The 23,133-nt window shown below is 38.2% G+C and overlaps 1 protein-coding gene across 16 annotated transcripts in view; it reads right to left on the bottom strand.

Annotated features, from left to right (window-relative positions):
• Positions 1-23,133, bottom strand: part of MCTP1 (multiple C2 and transmembrane domain containing 1) — a 521,742-nt gene that overhangs the window by 67,078 nt on the left and 431,531 nt on the right. For all 16 annotated transcript variants that reach the window (XR_007127466.1, XM_047730108.1, XM_047730107.1 and 13 more), the window contains one exon: positions 5,736-5,789. Coding sequence is in view for 15 of the 16 variants with exons in the window: in XM_047730108.1 (XP_047586064.1) it covers positions 5,736-5,789 (54 nt within the window). In the remaining variant the exon portion in view is untranslated. The remainder of the gene's footprint in view (positions 1-5,735; positions 5,790-23,133) is intronic.

Here is a 23,133-nt window from a genome sequence, read left to right on the forward strand (position 1 = left end):
GCCTATGGGACAGGGTGCACCTTTTCTTGGGACTGTAGAATTTCTTGAGGTTCTCCTTCTGAGTCTGCTGAATGATGGTGAGAACAAGGGTGAGGGGCTTATAGACAGCTCAGATATTAGAGACCTTGGACCCTGCATGGCCTGTAATGTTAGTGACTTGCAGCTGGAGGAGCTCTACCTTCAGGTCCTCCAGATGTCTCAGCAGCTCTCCCTTCTGGCCAGGAAGGTCCCGAGCACTGGCTTGGGCCATAGCTGGGCAAAGGGTGGCCACTTTGATGGCTTCTTAGGCTTTTAAGGATGCTTACTATTAAATTGGGTCCACTCAGAGAATCCAGCATAATCCAACTCTTAAAAGGTCAGCTGATCAGCAAACTTCACCTCATTGGCTACCTCGGGGCCTCTTTGCCATGCAGTGTAATAGAGGTTCCAGGGATTAGGATGAGAACATCTTTGAGCGGTTATTATTCTGCCCACCACACCACGGCTTAGCTGGGATAGTGGGAAAGGGCCGAAAGCATAGGAAGAGTGTGAGAAACTGGAAACCTAGAAGAGCACCTCGCTGGTTTGGATGGTATATTCCCTGATTATGCTACCAGAATACCTGAAGATCAGGTCTAAGGTAATCTGTATCTGTTCTTTAACTTTCATTCTGGAAAACTTAGTTTCTAAGAATGGTAAAGATGCCTAACTTGGGAAAACCTGAGTGTCAGCCCTGGCTCTGCCACTCATTGTCAATATCACTTTTGGCAATGCACCTATGTTTGGCTGAAGCACAATTTCCCCATTTTAAAATAAATTGGAACTAGTAGGTCTAGATGATTGTAGTAGGCAGAATTCTAAGATGACTGCCAAGATTCCCACTTCCTGGTGTACATGTTCTGTATAATCCCCTCCCCTTGTATGTGAAGGGAGTTAAGAATACAATGGGATGGTCATCCTATGATTAGATTATGTTATATGGCAGAGTGGACTTTAAGAAAGGATTACCTTTGGTGGGCCTGGCCTAATCAGGTGAAAGAGATTTGCCAGGAGGGAGATTCTCTATTGATGGATACAAAGATAGAAAGGACCATGGAAAGTGACCACAAGGAGTGAAAAGCCAACAAGAAAAATAAGGGCTTCAGTCCTCCAAATACAAGGAACTGAATTCTACCAACAGCCCAAGTGAGATTGGAAGTGGATTCTTCTGCAGAGCTTCAAATGAGAAGTCAGCCCAACTGACGGCTTGAGAATTAGACTGAGCACAGAACCCAGTTGAGCTATGCCTACACTTCTGACCTACCCAGCTGAGAGCTAATACATGCAGTTTGTTGAAAGCCTCCGAGATTGTGGCCATTTGTTATGCAGTAGTAGGAAACCAATAAACGAATACAATGCTATTTCAGTTAAATGTGAGTTAAGATTTCTTTTTAAGAATTTTTTTCTTGACTCCTCTTTCCCTGCCTTTCTCCAAAGCTTTGATCGGCTTCCCCACCATGTAATTATTTCATTGAATATAACTAGAAAATGCCATTTTTTCTGATTAAAATCTTCTCTCCTCTCACACACTGGAGTTATCTCCTTCCCCCCATGCTTGATTTCAGATGCAGAGATGTATGCATCTTGGGTATATTACATACATGTTTAGGGCTGGAGAATCAAACCAGATAACACAGATTTTGAGAATTAAAGCAAACAATCTGCATATTTTGAAGTAAGTCAGATAAGTTTCACTCACTGCATCTAGTTATCTTGAAACACAGTAACCTTGACCTAATAGCTAAAGAAAAAGGCAAAACAATGTAAGCATAAATGTCTGAACATTTTAATATCTTTTATCAATAAACATTAGTACTATGCCATGCATTTGAATCCATGCTTATCCTGAGGAAAACCTGCATTCTATCTTCTGCTTCCTCATACTGCAGCTGGGTCCCATTACAAGGGTAGGACACACCATGGGAAGCATGCCTAAACTTTTTAAGCCACAAAACGAAAGCTGATCTTCATTAATTAGATGTCTAGATTATGCAGATCGACCGCTGTATTACTATAAATAATGTGGTCAGAAACACTATTTTATGGCTTTTTGATACCTCCACCGGGGTAATTTAGCTAAGCCTTAATTACTAAGACATTCTATTAACCACAAAGGCAGGGTTTGGTGTCAGGTCAAAAATCAGATCCAGTTGTGACTTTGTGGTCGGTGGCAGAGAGAATGTTCTACAACAAAGAGAACTGAGAACACAGGGTGATGTCTTCCTAACATTCAATTCAGGAGAAATTTCAACTCCAGCACACCTTCACAGAGCGCTGCTATGCAATGCAGATAAGTGAAAGTATTAACAAGCCAATGATTCATAACTAAGACCCACCATTTAAAACCCATATTCTCTGCCTTTGTGAAAACCATGGAACTGGATGAAGAGAGGAGACACCTAATTTTAGATTAAAGCCAATGTGGACAGTGGATTCTGGAATGAAGGCGAAGTCTGGGGATCACATCCTCTCACCCGAATAAGGATCAGCTGTTTTAATAAAAAGGGAGAACACATGACAAAAAGAATGCTCCAAAGGCCACGGTGTGGAAAAGCTTCCAGATCTGGGGATCCAGGTGAATCATGACTTAGCTTTTACCAACTTCAACCAAAGTCTTCCCAGGTGCTGAAGTCAGCACTAAAGAAAAGCTCTCACACGAACTGTGATGCAGAGTAATTATCATCTTTGTCTGCTTCACCTTTTTGTACCTGTGTCTTTAACCATCTACATAATGATGAGGAGGGAAAACACTTCAAGCCGAAATGAAATAAACGACGTCGGTTTATGCCCAAACGGACCTTGTCAAGTAGCCAATGACTCGCCCTTTCATTGTGAGTGACTAATATCAATGCTGGCTCTAAAGAAAGACACTTTTCATAATCGCCCAACAATCTGCTAAGTGAAAACATATGGATAGGCTTAGGCAAAGCCTGCCAGGGGTCTTTGCTGAATGGAAAACAGGTGCTCTCATTCTGTGCCACGTAATACCCCATTTACCCCCAAGTCCAAAGGTTAGAGGACTAATAGCTGCCTTGTGGTAATCAGGGAAAGCCAAGAAACTAGCCCTGGTGAAACATCTGGGACATATTTTACATACTTGCAACATATGCTTCAGGTTCAATTAAAGTGAGGCTTTGGCACATTTATTAATCTTTTTTACTTTTATCCTATAAGAGGACTCACTGACCTGACCCCACTCTTATACCATATGAGAAAACAGAGAAATAATGAGAACTAGAGGTCAGTACCTGCTCATATGGCAAAAAAACACATTTGTTTTCTCCTGAAATTCCATTACGCATGACTCTACACACAAACTTTAAACAGAAGAACCAATGAATTTTTTAAGTAGGAAATTACCCTTCTCCCACTCAGACACACTGATAGCCAAGACTTACAACCTTTACCACTGTGACAGCCAGTCCAGAGATGGAGGCTACTAAATGGGAACTTGAAGGATCCTTTCATATTTCCATTGCTTATAGGAAAAACTTTATATTTTAACACATCCACTCTAGGATTCTTCCATTATGCAAGCCCCTAAAAGTCTTTTGTAAATTATTATACTTTGAGATTTTCCTTTTTTTTTTTTTTTGGTTCAGATACGATTTTTATGCTATCAATTCCATTACGAGTAGAAAAGAAAAGCCTCCTTATAGATCACTTGAATAAAGAGTCGGATTTATGAAAATCAGCTCCCCATCTTTTCATATGGAAAACACACTGTTTGCCAGCACCCTGTGCGCAAGAATACAGCTGAATTCACACAGTAATTTAAGCACTCACTTTCAATCACCTTCGGTAACTAGATCTGAAAATGTGTTAGAACCCGGGTGTCAGTTTCAGACACCTAAACACTAGATTACAATAGATACCACTCCAGAGGCTTGGTGCTCTTTCCACCTGGCATGTTCCACTTGACATCTAGGTTTTGGTGAGCTGGTTAACCAGGTGTGTTATTCGCTCCCCACTCCTAACATCCTCTCTATTAAAAAAATGACCATCAAGCGGAGAAGAGTGGTTTGGAGTATCAACAAACTGCCTTAAAAAAAAAAAGAAAAGAAAAAGAAAAAAAAACCCAGGTTGACCTCAAGCGGGGACACTGAAGTACTAGACTTCACTAAGGGTTTCCATTGATTAACATTTTGGAGGGAACACCTGCTGCTGGAATGAATCTTTATGGTAGCTTTAATAATAAAGTAGCAACAAGGAAGGCAAAATGGCCATAAATGGATGGCAGCTCAGTGTTTATCAGCAGAGAAATGATGATTCAGAGCTGGCATGTTGAGTTAAAATACAAGCTCTCTACGGCTCTACAACTGACCTTAACAATAAATCACCTCATTTATTGCCAGAAGTGTATGTTCATGTTATTTAACATTATAAAAACAAGCACATATGTGTTTTTGTAGAAAGGAGATTTTGTTAGTGTGTGTTTGGTGATGTCGCTAATGACTAAATGATGTACAGAGGGAAAATTTCACCTAAAAGCTCTATCAATTTCAAAATGTTTGGAATGGTATTAGAAGGCAGAAAGTGTGTATGTGTGTGTCTATGTTTTCATTTTCCTTCTAGCATTGAATATTAGGCAAGAAAAAAAATCATTTGGGAGTTTGACTCTCACAGTTTGTGATTTTTTTTTTTATTACATTTCTAATGCTTGATTCCAGCATGCAAATTCTTATACCAGGATATAACTGTACATCTCTACTAGAATCAAAGGCCAAGGGCATAAATTAAGATACACTGTTGTTCTCCTTTATTTAAAAAAAAAATCACTTCTTTACTATAAGAACTCTGGTTCCAGTGACAGTCAAAATCTGGTTTTATATTCTAAACAATTTGGGAATAATGAAAAATGAGTGATATTCTCTTTTCCCTCCCAATCTTACTCTCGCTCTTTTAAGATTTTTTTGATCTAGAAATGCCCAAGGATTTCGATAAATCAGCATCACTCTCCTCCTTGTCATAAAAAGCCTTTCTTCTCACCCCAGACATCACTACAGTCACACCAGATCATTCTAATTTGTCTTCCAAGGGGACAACCATACCAAGAAATCCCAGAAACTGGCTGGGTTTTTTTTTTGTTTGTTTGTTTTGTTTTTTTTCTTTTTACTGTGGTCACCATTCCCATGCCAACCAGTGATCAGAAAACAACCTCTCAACAGGCTTTCCCGACCAAGGAGCCATAGAGTCATTCCAAGTCAAGTCTAGGCAAGGGCCCCGAACACTGGGATTATTTAAATGCCCTCCAGAGCCCTCCCCACACATGTGTGTTCTTTTGCTGCACAATTCCTTGAAAATTACAGATGACAATATTCATGTTCAACTTAAGCAGGCTGCTCTTTTTTCTCCTTCTCCCTTCCTCCGAAGTGTAGCCCGATTTGTAATACTCAAGATAGGACAAATTTTTGCCCTTCAAAAACAGTTGTCACTGCTGTTATCTTCACGAGAGCTATCAAGTTCCAGACAAGCTGAATTATTTTTTTTTTGTTCCTGGCAGAAAAATATTTGACCCAGCAGTGGACAAAAGCGAAGAGGATTTATAGTCCTCTCTCCTTCTTTGCAACATGCAGTGGCATTGTTAGGATGATAAACAGCACTGTCCAATTTTCTGGACTCAAACACTTCAACTCCTTTTTTAACTGTCTGTGAAACCAGTGTCATGTCTACATTTCCCCATCCCCTGGTACCCAAGTGCTGGGAAAGATAATTACCTTGTCATCTTTGTCATCTTCTTCTTCCTCGTCCTCCAGCATGTCCTCCACTACCTGCAGACAGAAACAGAAGTCATTTTTGTGCTCTTAAAGCAGAGAATTTTGTTCTGTCATTTTCAACCTTTTGGAAATGAAAACTTCATTAACATTTGAAACAGATGCACAGAGAGGGAACATTTGATCTAGAGATAGGGATTAGGAAAATGCAGTGACTTTAATTGATTAATACCAGGGAACTGAATCCCAGTCAGGGGAACCCTACCTGTGGGAGATGTTGTGTGACAACCTAAAGAATCTGAAATATGCACCAGGTAAACTAACATTAATTTCAGAGATGCTTTCGATCAGGAGATTTCCTTTTTACCTGCTCCACTTTCTGTATTAAGCAGACACTTTAAGTTCAGAATCAGATAACTAAGCAGAAAACAGCTCTGCTATTTCTGATTTACTTTTCACCAGACTCTAAGGTAAAGTAACTTCCTCATCACTGATTTATGCCGGTGGCCTATGGCATAAAACTAATAGCTTTCATGGCTGAAATCTACTTATTTTTAAATTTTTATTGAATAAATTTGATACATAATATTGGTTAAGTCAAGTATACTATGAGTTACTTGGATACATTTATATATTGTAAAATGATTGCTAATGTGGCAATATTTTACCTTATTACATGATTATAGTACCCTATTATTGTCTATGTTCATTACACTGTGCATCAGATCTCTATGGCTTATTTAATACCTGTCCTGTATTTGTATGGTATCCCTACCCTCCATGCCCCTTGGTGACTGCCTTTTTGCTATTTTTTTTTATTGTTTAACTTTTTTAGAATCCATAAATAAGTGATATCATACAGTATTACACTTAACTCTGACTCATCTTGCTTTTAATGTGTTCAAGGTCCATCCATGATGTCACAAAAGGGATACTATCTTCCTTCCTTTTAACTGAGTAATATTCTGTGTATATATACCATATCCTTTTCACCCGTTCATCCACTAATGGGCATTTGGGTTGTCTCCATATGTTGGCTTTTGTGAATAATACTGTGGCAAACATGGTAGTGCAGGTAACTTTTCTATACCTTGTTTTCATTTCCTTTGGGTATATACCTAGAAGTGTAATTGTTCAATCATAGGGCAGATCTGCTTTTATTTTTTTGGGAATCTCCATATTGTTTTCCACAGTGTCTGGACCAATTTGCGTTTCCGCCAACAATATGGGTTCTCTAGTCACCGCTCTCTATTCACCATTCTCAACACCACTTATTGTCTGTTCCTGACAACAGCCATTCTAACAGATGTTAGCTAACTCAGTGGTCCACTGATACAGAGGTGACACGGCATTGTGGTTCTGACTTGCGTTTCCTTGATACTAGTGATGTTAAGCATAAATTCATCTAACTGTTGGCCATTTCTATATCCACTGTAGAAAATTGTTTAGTTCTTCTGCTATTTTTAAATTGGATTGCTTTTTTTGTTAGGGAGTTGACTGAATTCTGTAGATATTTTGGATGTTAACCCTGTATCTGAGAGATGGTTTGCAAAACTTTTCTCCCATTGTGCAGGTTGTCTTTTTATTAATTGTTTGTTTTGCTGTGCAGAAGCTTTTGAGTTTGATGTAGTCCCATTCGTTAATTTTTTCTTTTGTCATTTGTGGTTTTGGTGCCATCAAGTCTCAAGTTTTAATTCTTGTAGATAAATGTCAACTTTTGACTATCTCTGTATTATTTCTTTTTCTTACTTTTTTATTTTGTGAATTGCCAGAGACTCTAATTTTAAATCTCTGATTTTACACAAGGGTTACATTATGAGAACGGACACTGAAAATTAGAAATGTATTCAATAATCAAATGTATGTAATATGTATATATAATCCAGGTAGGTGGGTATGCATGAATGTATTTTTTAATGACTCCTAGTGTACTTACTTCAGCATAATGGAATAGTCATTTTGGATTTGCTCAATAATTTACCCCTTCCTTGATTACTGTGTAACTGTGGCATTACAAATGGGTTTTCCCCCTGTTTCAGGTGTTTTACTATGGTTTTATACACCTTCTGTCTCTCTCCTTCTCTTTCTCTCTCTCCATAGAAACCAAAAATTTAAAAAAACTTTGGGGAGGGTTGCTATTCAGTTAAGTGCCAACTTCTGATTGCATTGATGCCATTTCATATAATTTCTAATTTTTGTAGTGCTTTTCTTTTTTTATCCAGTCTGTATCTTTATTTCTGAATAAACTTGATAGAATCATGGTTATTAAATATTTTTAAATCTTTCTCCCCAAGCTCATAACTTTAAAAGTTAGAGACAGTGAGTGCTTCATTCATGTGGCTTATGATACAGACGGGAATATGTTATGAGTGAAAACTTCAATAGCTAAGACTGTGTTATGCCAAGAGCTACACAAACTGAGATAACATGTCGGGACTCTTGGTGATCTAATAATTATTCTCAAATATTCGAAAAGCATTAGCCGACTTAAAAGAATAGCCCAAACGCAAACCTCTTTTTCTCACAAACCAATATAGAACCAAAAGCATCAGACAACCTGTGAGATTGTTCCTAATTTAATGTCATACTTTAAATCTTCTATTACATGGTAGAATTTTGTGGTCTTTGCTTTGGACATTCAGCATTTCAAAAGAACCATAGTAGCACAATGTGCTGTTTCCAATATCTGGTGAGAGTTTCCACTTATTGAAGGCCTATAAAGCAATTCAGCCTCAGCAAGAAAGAAGGACTCTTAACATTCTCTCTAACACTATTCAGCAACTCTGTAAGCATTTATTGTTAAGCCCCTTGGCTAAGAAACACAGTGCTAGGTACTGTGGGAATACAAAGATGAATAACACAGATATCTCATCTATACTCATGTCAGCCCTCAAGAGGATTATAATTCAGTAAAATTTAAATGGAGACTATAAGCTAATCTTTCACGTTGGCTTTTAATTTCCTGAAAATCTGAAGTATTGGAAGTATATAGACAATAATAGCAACAACATATAATCACGGTGCTCTATACCAGGCAATTCCAAACTGGGTCATTTTTGATGGAGGTTTCAATGGGAGAAGCAGCCACAGTATTTCAGTACTTTGTATTTCTTCAAAAGCATTCACCTAACACAGCAAATGGCTGAAACAGAACTCAAACCCAGACAGTGGGACAACTCAGAGACAGCTCTCACTCCCTGCCCAGTTCTTGGGGGTGGGGAGTGAGGGGTGGGGAGGGAAGAATTCACCCAACTCTCCTAAGTTTTGTTTAAATGATTATAATTTTGTATCTCTAATAAGATGACCAATTTAGATTAAGTAATTTGTTAGGTTGGTCATTATGATCCATTTTATTTTTCAGATAAAAGTTGTATATACGGGAGGTCTAAAACAGGATAATTTGGTTAAGTAATGTTTTACCAAAATTACCTGCACAAAGTCATTTATCAAACATGTCAAGGAAAAAGAAACAAATACTACCAGTATACTTTTACTCCCATGCATAAACTCGAACAGTGATTTTGCTGGTTATGATTAAAAATGTATTGCATGCTTCTCCTCTTCAGTACTTATGATCATGCTGCAGGTGCTAGGAAGCAAGAAGGGTGTTGGATTCTGCCTAGCAGATTGCAAGGTGCATAATAGGTGTTCCAGAACCATTTGTTGATAGAATGAACAGATGAAAGCATCATCTATTCTTGATAGCCCTCAACAAGATTTTATGGGAAGGAAGGGAACTAGCTTGTAGAACTGAACTAGCTTATCTGGAAAGACGTATACTTAATCAGGGATGCAGATTAATAAAAGCAAATTTTCAAAATGCCTTCCAATATCTGCCCGGAAACAGAAAGCATACCCATTTAACCTTTAAGATTTAGAGATTTCTACTTCCTTCAAGTTAATTTTCTATAAATCCAAAATATCATTGAAACAGCAAACAAGCCAATAGCTTCATTTACACATTTTCCAAATCAGCTGCAGATCTTATGTTCGAGAACGACTCAAAGAGGTCTACAGAATCAGGCTCTTCATTTGCGAAACCCAAACTGTTCTTCCCCTGCACAAGTGGGTAATTGGCTACGCACAATTGCTCTACAAATGTGCAGCCAGAACCACCCAATACAACCATTTGCTCTTACATTTGGCAGAAAAGTGTTGTGTTAGCGAGAGGCCGTTGTGTTGTGTTTTAGCGCTCTAGCGAGGGCTTTTCCCCTCCTCCAGTGCCTCTTTAATGTTACATCATAAACATCTACAAGTGAGGATTTATAATACAGATGCTTTCCTATGGATGTTTTGAAGCTGCTTCAGAATGTATCCCACTATTACGTTTCGTTCAGGTGGGGTTTAAGGTGCCCTGGAAACTGCAGATAATAGCACCTATCCCAAAGTGTTGATTAAGGACACAATGAAATAGTGTATAAAGTACTTAACACAGTTCTCGTATCGAAGTAAATGTTCAAAAAGGTTAGCTATTAGTGAAAAGAAAACTAACATGAATTTAATGATATTTTAAACATTACTTTTTAAAAGATTTAAAAAATTTATTAGACAGGGAAAGAGAGTACAAGCAGGGGAAGTGACAGGCGGAGGGAGAGGGAGACTGATATGGGCTCGAACCCAGGGCCCTGGGATCATGACCTGAGCTGAAGACAGATGCTTAACTGACTGAGCCACCCAGGTGCCCCTCAACATACATTTTTAAAAATTATTTTTTTTTTGTCCTGGGCAAAATATTCAGTGTTCTTTAGGACATATAAAATTCCAATTCATGTTTAACAGACACTAAGAAACACATAAAGGGACACAGGTAGAGGCGTGAATCAAGACCCTCCCTTAAAATGATAATGATTTCACTACTTTGCAGGCTTTAAGGGACCAAAGCAATGGATGGCTATGAAGGCAAGAGTGTTTCAGAAGTGGGGCTGTGCTTGAAGACATGAGCCCTGGCCAAATTCAATGAATACAGAAACTGCAACTAAGGTGTTAAAAACAAACTGTACGTATCCCTGAAGTGCATTTAGTGACTTCAAGAAACTGCAACCTTTCCCAGAGAACTCACGTAACACCTACCATTAAGAAAGAGTGTGGAGGAGTTTAATACCCAACAAAGAAAAACAAAATAAAGGAGTCCTGTCTCAAACTCCAGCTCTTTCCTCATCAATAAAACCACATAAAGACTACATAGTTTTGTTTTCAAGTATATGAAGTCAAACTGACCAAATATTTGTCAACAATAATTTAATAACACATAAGCAGAAGTTCCTTGAGGAAAAAAAATAAGTCTTGAAAAAAATGCATGTGTTAGAAAAGATACATTTCTCCAAAGTTGTGTTTTTCTTTTCTTTTTTCTTTCCCTTTTCTTGAGGGAGGAATCTCTCAGTTTGGCTCTAGAATTCTCTTTCCAAATTATGCTTTCTGATACCTTGCTTGAAAGCAAGTAGTATTAATCAAACAAAGGAAGGGCACTAGGGAAATCAGAAAGATGTAATGCAAGCAGTTAAAAGTGACATGACCTTCTGTAATGTCGCTCGTCACAGACTTATATGCCACACACCGGAGGAAGGTCTTGAAAGAAACTGATTCTTGGTACTATTGCTTGAATGTAATACTAATAAAGATGACATTTTTAAAAACACACGTAGACAGCCCCAAATGCAGCATGCCAGCTACATTACAGCTAAAGAATAAGCAGATAACATTATTTTTAAAAGCGTAATATTTCTTCTTCCATAGTCCCTATTTGCTGAGCATTTGTCATTAACATATAAAATAGAATATGTGGCAATACTTTTTAAAAATACATTTTCAAATGGAGCCAAACTCATCTGTAGAATCTGTATATTATATAGTCGCACAGGAGCTCTTTTCATATTATGACTTTTAATTATAGTTCAACACAACTTAAATGTCTTATGATTTGCAAGGAAATAAAATTTTATTTGGCTGAAAATATTAATAATGGTGTTGGTAATCTGAATACAAGTACGACTTGTTTAATATTACTGCCCCAGACAATGATGTATAAGGGAGGGGACCTGAGGATGCAGAATAGAACACCAAGACAGTGAAGGGATGAGAAAAAGTAGATTCAGGTAAACTTCATTGTTAAAGTCCTCATGGGACAGTGAATACTAATTACTGCTTTTTAATGCCAAGTTAGGGGGTGTGTCTTAAAACAAAGTGACCAAAGGGAGTTAAAAGGCCTACCAATAATTGTTAAAACACTTTGTATTTTTGGATTTGCCCAGGAATGAGGTCCTCCACTTACTACTCTTCAAAGAAAAAGGAACCGAGAAAGAATCCTGGTCATGTCACCCTTGTAAGATAAGTACTGAGTACCAACGAAGCCAAAAACTCCCCAAGCCAAAGCTGAGACAAACCAGTTTCTCTCATATGTTTACTTTTTTCCTTGGAAATAATCTTTGAATATAATAGATGTTTTGCTATGTTCAGAATGAATAGTTGCACAATTCAAATTGCTTTACTCAAACACGGTCTATAAAAAAGCAACACATTTAAATTAAAGAAGAAATCACTGCTGTCCAGATGTGCAACTCCATGTTAAAAAATTAAAGAAAGAAAATTGTCACAAAAGAAAGAAGTTTCATATTTAATTTCATATTCAAAAAACATCCAAATGTGTACAGATGCTTATATTTGGACACATTACAAACTAAATGCCTATTTCCACCCTAGAGATACAGAGGAATTTGGAGAGAGCAGAATTCTTCAACATGGTCTGGAGTTCATTTATACCATTTTGTGTGTGCATAAACCAAGCAAAGCATGCATTTGTGTGCCAGTGAATTTATTACATGTGTAAATATCATATGAAATTATTGGAAGCCAATGGATTGAGAAGATGCATATAAACACTCTGACTCTTTCGGATGGCTGAAAAGAACCAGAGCTGACCTCTGGTCCACCAAAGTCCGCTAAAGTGCCAAATAAAACATGTCTGCTTCTCACGAAATTTTTGAGAAGGAACTTTTACAAAATGAACGGCATAATTAAGCTGTACATATAATTTACTCCACGTTTGGAAGAATAATAAGACTCATAAACAGGTCTGGGATACACTGTTTCATCCAGTATATCTCAAAAGCAACTGGATGTATGATGGCTGCTTAGTTTGATTCACACTATTAAGGATTTGACCTTGGCGTATTTCAGCTACAGTAGTCATCAAGATAACTGAACCACTAGATGTAATAATAATTAGTGTGATAGGCTTGCCAGTGAGGTTGAATATATTGCAACACAAAAGAAGGCAGACTAAAAAGAAAAGCATTATTACTTACTGCTAAAAGACTTCCTGATTTTTACAGAGACACTCAAATACAATTATTTCTTCTCGCAGAATGCATTTCCTTGGCTCATTCTGGGAAGTACCATGTTGTAATTTAGTCTGACTCTTAATGGGAAATGTGGCTCTAATGTGGCTATCAGATGACTTTTGATGCATGCCACTGATTACATACAGCCTGTATTCTGCATCATCAACAACAACATTCTTATTTGCAGTATAATATGCTTTGCTGTAAGGTGCAAGGGTGGTAAATTTACTTTACTGGCCAAGAAGATGTAACCTTTTATTTTTTTTAAGTGTCAGCTTAATATGCAGAAAACCTCTTCCATTATAAAAGACTAAATATAATATAGATTCTATAATCAGTATAAGCATCTGAAATGAATTTCTTTTCATATTTCCTTCTGGGTATTCTTAAATGTTCATTCTTACATTTACACAAAGCCCTGGGAACAGAATTCTAGTGTTTATTTGAACTATGTCTCCATCTAAAGGCTTCCCCATGTATTGTATTTTCGCTGGCAGGGAAAATTCTGAGCTTGGTGTCTTTAGGACATCGCATATTAATTTGAGCAGGGAAAAATAGGTCAACTGTTAACCTACAATGTGCTTTCTGAATGATAATGCTTTTTTTGAAACTATTTTTTGGTCATGTTAGAAAAAAATATATACAAAAAGCCAAAAAGAAAAGGAAAAAAAAAACCCCACAAACCTAAAACACTGGAGTTGTTTAATGTGCTTTGCAAAGTGAGATTAAAAGATAACTAGACTTGCTACTAATGGATGTTATAAAATTTAGTATTTTCAAAGGAAAATATTTTTTGCCCACTAAAAGTAAACAGATTTCAAATAAAGAAGAAAATTATGCACTCAAGCCTCTTATAAAACCAGATTTCCATTCCAGAACCACGAATTTGTTATTTTTTTTAAAAGGCACAATTTTAAATGTTTAAAATCCAAAACAACCTTGGGAATTTTCATTTTTTAAGTATGTCATGAAGAGTCCACATTATCTATTTAAAACATTTTCTGCAAAGCCAGAGGAGGGACAGGTGTGGCCTCCAGTCTCCTCAGAAACGTGCAATGCTCTAACCCCTGAAGATAGGCTCGGGGGAGCATTAAAGAGGCAGTAGTCAAGAAGTTCCCTTTCAGGTAAGTGTATAGTTTTAGGACATGGACTAGAGAAAAATGTTACACTTTTGGAACAGAATTGGAAAACAAGACAAAAAATCATTTATATTGGAGATTAACATTAGCAAACTTTTGGACCGTACTGCTCTGCTATGTTCGATCCACTTTTTCCAGAAATTCTCAGCTACTCACTATGTTAAGCAGAATGCGGGAGATAATGGAAGGGGTGAGGGGAATCGGTGGACATTTGTAGGGAAAAACATTCTGGCACTAATTTGATTCTCTTTTTCTTTTGTTCCTCTCGGTCCTAGAATATTTCGAGGCCTGAGAACATTATGTGAGAAAAATCTAAAAATAGACTGAGTTTTGAATGTCAGGAAATCATAGAGTCCGAAAACTTGAGTTTTTTTCTTTATATCCCTTTTCTATAAATAATAATGATAAAAATATTTTTTAATCTCTTTTTGATAAAGAATAATCACCTCACAAAAGAAAGCCCATGTGGGTTTAGACCTACATTTGAACTGGAAAGAATGTCTATGGTGAATGGTGAATTGTAGCATAAAAGCCTGAATGAAAAGAATGTTCACGAAACCTCACACAAAACCTCCGTAACCGTTTTATCACGAGCTTCCCACAATATAACACAAGAGCTCTATATTCTAGGAAAAGCTTGCCGGGTCCACTTATCATTTCTGCTTTATGTAGTGTACTGTATGATTGCTAAATTAGTGCATAATGTATTTATAATATTTATAGTACCAACATTTAGTTAAATAACCTTTATGTAAGATTTATGTTGATTTTTTTTATTTCTCATTTAATGGCAAATTATGAAGAGCATGTTTCATAAAGATAATTCTCCATTTAAATTCATCAGTCCATTAAATATTAAAATTATGTTTCTGATGCAATCGAGAACAAATTTGTCCAGCTTCAGTGATTATTTGCACTCATAAAAATTAGGCTTGATTAATAAAATTTAAATGCTTGATTAAGTTGACATTTTCATGTTCTAGTCTGATTTATTAAAATTAGTCCCCTTGCCCAGGCCTGGTATTCTATGTAGGTTTACCTTTCTCCTTCTCTTAGTCGACATCCAGAGTGAGGCTGTCAGGAAGGAGTATTGCGCTTTTGGACGGTTTAGACAGTTTCAGGAAAATGCCCTGTTCTTTTCTCAGAGTGCTGCTGGCCTCTGTCTTTATGCATTGTGCCCACTGGAGGTTTGTATTACAATAAACAAGAAAAATGTTTCTTTCAAATATCTATTGATATGATCTAGAAAATGGCATTTATTTATGGTATTTCTGTAAAATTCAGTTAGCAAGAAGTTTTCATCTGTAGAGGACTGGTCAAATTTCTTCATATGCTTTTTTTTTTTTTCCTGATAAAAATACAGTTTTTATTATTGCGGGACTTCCGCACACATAGCAGGCGGGATTATAGACATGGGAAAACTTTCTGTGGCAATGTTACTGTCTTTATCTACAAGCTTAAAACCAAGACTGATGGTCATGGAAAATCATCCTCTTCAAGAGCACTTACAAGGGAACTTTTCAAAAGAGGAAGTGATGTACAATGTCTAAACCCTCATTACACCCTTGCTGGTTTGTCCAGTTTTCTACATGCGCGGGTGCCTAGTTGTCATTGACTAAGCCCTTGCTGTATGGTTAAGACAGTACGTTGTCTCTTTAATCGTCACAAAACCTCAACAAGGTAAGGTTATTATCCCTGTCTTATTGGTGAGGAAACTGAGGCTCAGGGGAATGAATAAATTTGCATGGCTAACAAGAAGAAGTTCTGCAATTAAATCCCAGATCTTCCTAATTTCAAAGTTTGGGCTTTTAACCTCTACCAACTGGAAATGAGTTGCGGTAACAGTCATTTTTAAGAAGTTTTTGAGGCTATCCGTGGGAGTGTAACTCACTTGGAAACTTTTAGATGAACCGACTTTCTCTCATTTAAGCATGCTAATATTTGGTTATTTTTTAAAAACTAAACGATGTGGCATAATAGTTATTTTTTTCCTGCATAATGGAATAAATTCAGTGGTAAATGACAGAAAATGCCCTTGAAGGCATATTTTAGTTTGGTTACCTACATGTACTATTAAAGTTCTACATAAAAGAAGATGGAAACCTTTTTTTTTGAGTCAAGATGGCGGAGAAGTAGCAGGCTGAGACTACTTCGGGTAGCGGGAGATCAGCTAAATAGCTTATCTAAAGATTGCAAACACCTACAAATAAAACGGGAGATTGGAGAGAAGAAGAACAGCAATTCCAGAAACAGAAAATCAACCACTTTCTGCAAGGTAGGACTGGCGGAGAAGTGAATCCAAAGCGACGGGAAGATAGACCGCGGGGGGAAGGGCCGGCTCCCGGCGAGCGGCGGAGCAACGGAGCAAAATCAGGACTTTTAAAAGTCTGTTCCGCTGAGGGACATCGCTCCAGAGGCTTAACTGGGGTGAAGCCCAGGCGGGGTCAGTGCGGCCTCAGGTCCCGCAGGGTCGCAGAAGGATCGGGTGTGTCTGAGTGTCGCAGAGCTTACCGGTATTAGAACGGGGAAGCTGGCTACAGAGACAGAGCCGAGAGTGACTCTCAGCTCGGGGTTGCCTTGAAACGGTCGCAGGCTCGGTCAGCTCGGAGCGCGGCCGGAGGCCAGGGTGACGGGAGTCACTGGGCGCTGTTCTCTGAGGGCGCACTGAGGAGTGGGGCCCCGGGCTCTCGGCTCCTCCGGGCCGGAGACCGGGAGGCTGCCATCTTTATTCCCGTCCTCCGGAACTCGACGGAAAGCACTCAGGGAACAAAAGCTCCCGAAAGCAAACCCGAGCGGATTACTCAGCGCGGCCTCGGGTAAGGGTGGTGCAACTCCGCCTGGGGCAAAGACGCTTGAGAATCACTACAACAGGCCCCTCCCCCAGAAGATCAACGGGAAACCCAGCCAGGACCAAGTTCACCTACCAAGGAGAGCGGCGGAATTCCAGAGGAGAAGAAAGCAAAGCACGGAACTCATGGCTTTCTCCCCATGATTTTTTAGCCTTGCAGTTAATTTAATTTTTTTTTCTTTTCCAATTTTTTTTTCTTTTTCTCTTCTTCTGCTAAATTTTTTTTAACTTTTACCGTTTTCTTTTTTTAACGTTTTTTAAATAGTTTATCTAATATATATATTTTTTTCCTCTTTTTATATTTTTTCTTTACCGGCTTTCTTTTTTTTAATAGTTTCTTTTTTTTTTTTTCTTTCTTTCTGAACCCCTTTTTATCCCCTTTCTCCCCCCTCACAATTCGGGATCTCTTCTGATTTGGCTAAAGCATATTTTCCTGGGGTTGTTGCCACCCTTTTAGTATTTTACTTGCTCCTTCATAAACTCTTATCTGGACAAAATGACAAGGCGGAAAAATTCACAACAAAAAAAAGAACAAGAGGCAGTACCAAAGGCTAGGGACCTAATCAATACAGACATTGGTAATATGTCAGATATAGAGTTCAGAATGACGATTCTCAAGGTTCTAGCCGGGCTTGAAAAAGGCATGGAAGATATTAAAGATATATCTCCTCTCGGGAGATATAAAAGCCCTTTCTGGAGAAATAAAAGAACTAAAATCTAACCAAGTTGAAATCAAAAAAGCTATTAATGAGGTGCAATCAAAAATGGAGGCTCTCACTGCTAGGATAAATGAGGCAGAAGAAAGAATTAGCGATATAGAAGACCAAATGACAGAGAATAAAGAAGCTGAGCAAAAGAGGGACAAACAGCTACTGGACCACGAGGGGAGAATTCGAGAGATAAGTGACACCATAAGACGAAACAACATTAGAATAATTGGGATTCCAGAAGAAGAGGAAACAGAGAGGGGAGCAGAAGGTATATTGGAGAGAATTATTGGAGAGAATTTCCCCAATATGGCAAAGGGAACAAGCATCAAAATCCAGGAGGTTCAGAGAACCCCCCTCAAAATCAATAAGAATAGGTCCACACCCCGTCACCTAATAGTAAAATTGACAAGTCTTAGTGACAAAGAAAAGATCCTGAAAGCAGCCCGGGAAAAGAAGTCTGTAACGTACAATGGTAAAAATATTAGACTGGCAGCAGACTTATCCACAGAGACCTGGCAGGCCAGAAAGAGCTGGCATGATATATTCAGAGTACTAAATGAGAAAAACATGCAGCCAAGAATACTATATCCAGCTAGGCTATCATTGAAAATAGAAGGAGAGATTAAAAGCTTCCAGGACAAACAAAAACTGAAAGAATTTGCAAATACCAAACCAGCTCTACAGGAAATATTGAAAGGGGTCCTCTAAGCAAAGAGAGACCCTAAAAGTAGTAGATCAGAAAGAAACAGAGACAATATACAATAACAGTCACCTTACAGGCAATACAATGGCACTAAATTCATATCTCTCAATACTTACCCTGAATGTTAATGGGCTAAATGCCCCAATCAAAAGACACAGGGTATCAGAATGGATAAAAAAACAAAACCCATCTATATGTTGCCTACAAGAAACTCATCTTAAACACGAAGACACCTCCAGGTTTAAAGTGAGGGGGTGGAAAAGAATTCACCATGCTAATGGACATCAGAAGAAAGCAGGAGTGGCAATCCTTATATCAGATCAATTAGATTTTAAGCCAAAGACTATAATAAGAGATGAGGAAGGACACTATATCATACTCAAAGGAACTGTCCAACAAGAAGATCTAACAATTTTAAATATCTATGCCCCTAACGTGGGAGCAGCCAACTATATAAACCAATTAATAACAAAATCAAAGAAACACATCGACAAGAATACAATAATAGTAGGGGATTTTAACACTCCCCTCACTGAAATGGACAGATCATCCAAGCAAAAGATCAACAAGGAAATCAAGGCCTTAAATGACACACTGGACCAGATGGACATCACAGATATATTCAGAACATTTCATCCCAAAGCAACAGAATACACATTCTTCTCTAGTGCACATGGAACATTCTCCAGAATAGATCACATTCTTGGTCCTAAATCAAGTCTCAACCGGTATCAAAAGATTGGGATCATTCCCTGATTCAGATCATTCCTCTGAAGCTAGAACTCAATCACAAGAGGAAATTTGGAAAGAACCCAAATACATGGAGACTAAACAGCATCCTTCTAAAGAATGAATGCGTCAACCAGGAAATTAAAGAAGAATTGAAAAAATTTATGGAAACAAATGATAATGAAAACACAACGGTTCAGAATCTGTGGGACACAACAAAGGCAGTCCTGAGAGGAAAATATATAGCGGTACAAGCCTTTCTCAAGAAACAAGAAAGGTCTCAGGTACACAACCTAACCCTACACCTAAAGGAGCTGGAGAAAGAACAAGAAAGAAACCCTAAACCCAGCAGGAGAAGAGAAATCATAAAGATTAGAGTAGAAATCAATGAAATAGAAACCAAAAAAACAATAGAACAAATCAAGGAAACTAGGAGCTGGTTCTTTGAAAGAATTAATAAGATTGATAAACCCCTGGCCAGACTTATCAAAAAGAAAAGAGAAAGGACCCAAATCAATAAAATCATGAATGAAAGAGGAGAGATCACAACGAACACCAAAGAAATACAGACAATTATAAGAACATACTATGAGCAACTCTACGCCAACAAATTGGACAATCTGGAAGAAATGGATGCATTCCTAGAGACATATAAACTACCACAACTGAACCAGGAAGAAATAGAAAGCCTGAACAGACCCATAACCAGTAAGGAGATTGAAACAGTCATCAAAAATCTCCAAACAAACAAAAGCCCAGGGCCAGACGGCTTCCCGGGGGAATTCTACCAAACATTTAAAGAAGAACTAATTCCTATTCTCCTGAAACTGTTCCAAAAAATAGAAATAGAAGGAAAACTTCCAAACTCATTTTATGAGGCCAGCATCACCTTGATCCCAAAACCAGACAAGGATCCCAACAAAAAAGAGAACTACAGACCAATATCCTTGATGAACACAGATGCAAAAATTCTCGCCAAAATACTAGCCAATAGGATTCAACAGTACATTAAAAGGATTATTCACCACGACCAAGTGGGATTTATTCCAGGGCTGCAAGGTTGGTTCAACATCCGCAAATCAATCAATGTGATACAACACATTAATAAAAGAAAGAACAAGAACCATATGATACTCTCCATAGATGCTGAAAAAGCATTTGACAAAGTACAGCATCCCTTCCTGATCAAAACTCTTCAAAGTGTAGGGATAGACGGCACATACCTCAATATTATCAAAGCCATCTATGAAAAACCCACCCCAAATATCATTCTCAATGGAGAAAAACTGAAAGCTTTTCCACTAAGGTCAGGAACACGGCAGGGATGTCCGTTATCACCACTGCTATTCAACATAGTACTAGAAGTCCTAGCCTCAGCAATCAGACAACAAAAGGAAATTAAAGGCATCCAAATAGGCAAAGAAGAAGTCAAACTATCACTCTTCACAGATGATATGATACTCTATGTGGAAAACCCAAAAGACTCCACTCCAAAACTGCTAGAACTTGTACAGGAATTCAGTAAAGTGTCAGGATATAAAATCAATGCACAGAAATCAGTTGCACTTCTCTACACCAACAACAAGACAGAAGAAAGAGAAATTAAGGAGTCCATCCCATTTACAATTGCACCCAAAACTATAAGATACCTAGGAATAAACCTAACCAAAGAGACTAAGAATCTATACTCAGAAAACTATAAAGTACTCATGAAAGAAATTGAGGAGGACACAAAGAAATGGAAAAATGTTCCATGCTCCTGGATTGGAAGAATAAATATTGTGAAAATGTCTATGCTACCTAAAGCAATCTACACATTTAATGCAATTCCTATCAAAGTACCATCCATTTTTTTCAAAGAAATGGAACAACTAATCCTAAAATTTATATGGAACCAGAAAAGACCTCGAATAGCCAAAGGAATATTGAAAAAGAAAGCCAAAGTTGGTGGCATCACAATTCCGGACTTCAAGCTCTATTACAAAGCTGTCATCATCAAGACAGCATGGTACTGGCACAAAAACAGACACATAGATCAATGGAACAGAATAGAGAGCCCAGAAATGGACCCTCAACTCTATGGTCAACTCATCTTTGACAAAGCAGGAAAGAATGTCCAATGGAACAAAGACAGCCTCTTCAATAAATGGTGTTGGGAAAATTGGACAGCCACATGCAGAAAAATGAAATTGGATCATTTCCTTACACCACACACGAAAATAGACTCAAAATGGATGAAGGATCTCAATCTGAGAAAGGAATCCATCAAAATCCTTGAGGAGAACACAGGCAGCAACCTCTTCGACGTCAGCCGCAGCAACATCTTCCTAGGAACATCACCAAAGGCAAGGGAAGCAAGGGCAAAAATGAACTTTTGGGATTTTATCAAGATCAAAAGCTTTTGCACAGCAAAGGAAACAGTGAACAAAACCAAAAGACAACTGACAGAATGGGAGAAGATATTTGCAAATGACATATCAGATAAAGGGCTAGTGTCCAAAATCTATAAAGAACTTAGCAAACTCAACACCCAAAGAACAAATAATCCAATCAAGAAATGGCCAGAGGACATGAACAGACATTTCTGCAAAGAAGACATCCAGATGGCCAACAGACACATGAAAAAGTGCTCCATATCACTGGGCATCAGGGAAATACAAATTAAAACCACCATGAGATATCACCTCACACCAGTCAGAATGGCTAAAATTAACAAGTCAGGAAATGACAGATGCTGGCGAGGATGCGGAGAAAGGGGAACCCTCCTACACTGTTGGTGGGAATGCAAGCTGGTGCAACCACTCTGGAAAACAGCATGGAGGTTCCTCAAAATGTTGAAAATAGAACTACCCTATGACCCTGCAATTGCACTGCTGGGTATTTACCCTAAAGATACAAACGTAGTGATCCGAAGGGGCACATGCACCCGAATGTTTATAGCAGCAATGTCTACAATAGCCAAACTATGGAAAGAACCTAGATGTCCATCTACAGACGAATGGATAAAGAAGATGTGGTATATATACACAATGGAATACTATGCAGCCATCAAAAAAAATGAAATCTTGCCATTTGCAACGACGTGGATGGAACTAGAGGGTATCATGCTTAGCGAAATAAGTCAATCGGAGAAAGACAACTATCATATGATCTCCCTGATATGAGGGAGAGGAGATGCAACATGGGGGGTTGAGGGGGTAGGAGAAGAGTAAATGAAACAAGATGGGATTGGGAGGGAGACAAACCATAAGTGACTCTTAATCTCACAAAACAAACTGAGGGTTGATGGGGGGAGGGGGTTGGGAGAGGAGGTGGGGTTATGGATATTGGGGAGGGTATGTGCTATGGTGAGTGTTGTGAAGTGTGTAAACCTGGCGATTCGCAGACCTGTACCCCTGGGGATAAAAATATATGTTTATAAAGCTGTAAAAAAAAAAAAAAAAGAAAGAAAGAAAGGATGAATACCCAAGTTTTGTAGCAACATGGACGGGACTGGAAGAGATTATGCTGAGTGAAATAAGTCAAGCAGAGAGAGTCAATTATCATATGGTTTCACTTATTTGTGGAGCATAACAAATAGCATGGAGGACAAGGGGAGATGGAGGGGAGAAGGGAGTTGAGGGAAATCGGAAGGGGAGGTGAACCATGAGAGACTATGGACTCTGAAAAAGGATCTGAGAATTTTGAAGGGGTGGGGGGTGGGAGGTTGGGGGCACCAGGTGGTGGGTATTGTAGAGGGCACGGATTGCATGGAGCACTGGGTGTGGTGCAAAAATAATGAATACTGTTATGCTGAAAAAATAAAAAAATAAAAAAAAAAAGAAGATGGAAAGACTTTAGAATTGCATGCTCTTGATAATGTATACCATGTAACACTAAACAAACAAATGAACACAAACCTCTCTGAGTTATTAGACCCCTATCAGAGTTCAGAT

The sequence above is a fragment of the Lutra lutra genome, chromosome 5 (genome assembly GCF_902655055.1).
Source record: "Lutra lutra chromosome 5, mLutLut1.2, whole genome shotgun sequence".
Taxonomy (NCBI): domain Eukaryota; kingdom Metazoa; phylum Chordata; class Mammalia; order Carnivora; family Mustelidae; genus Lutra; species Lutra lutra.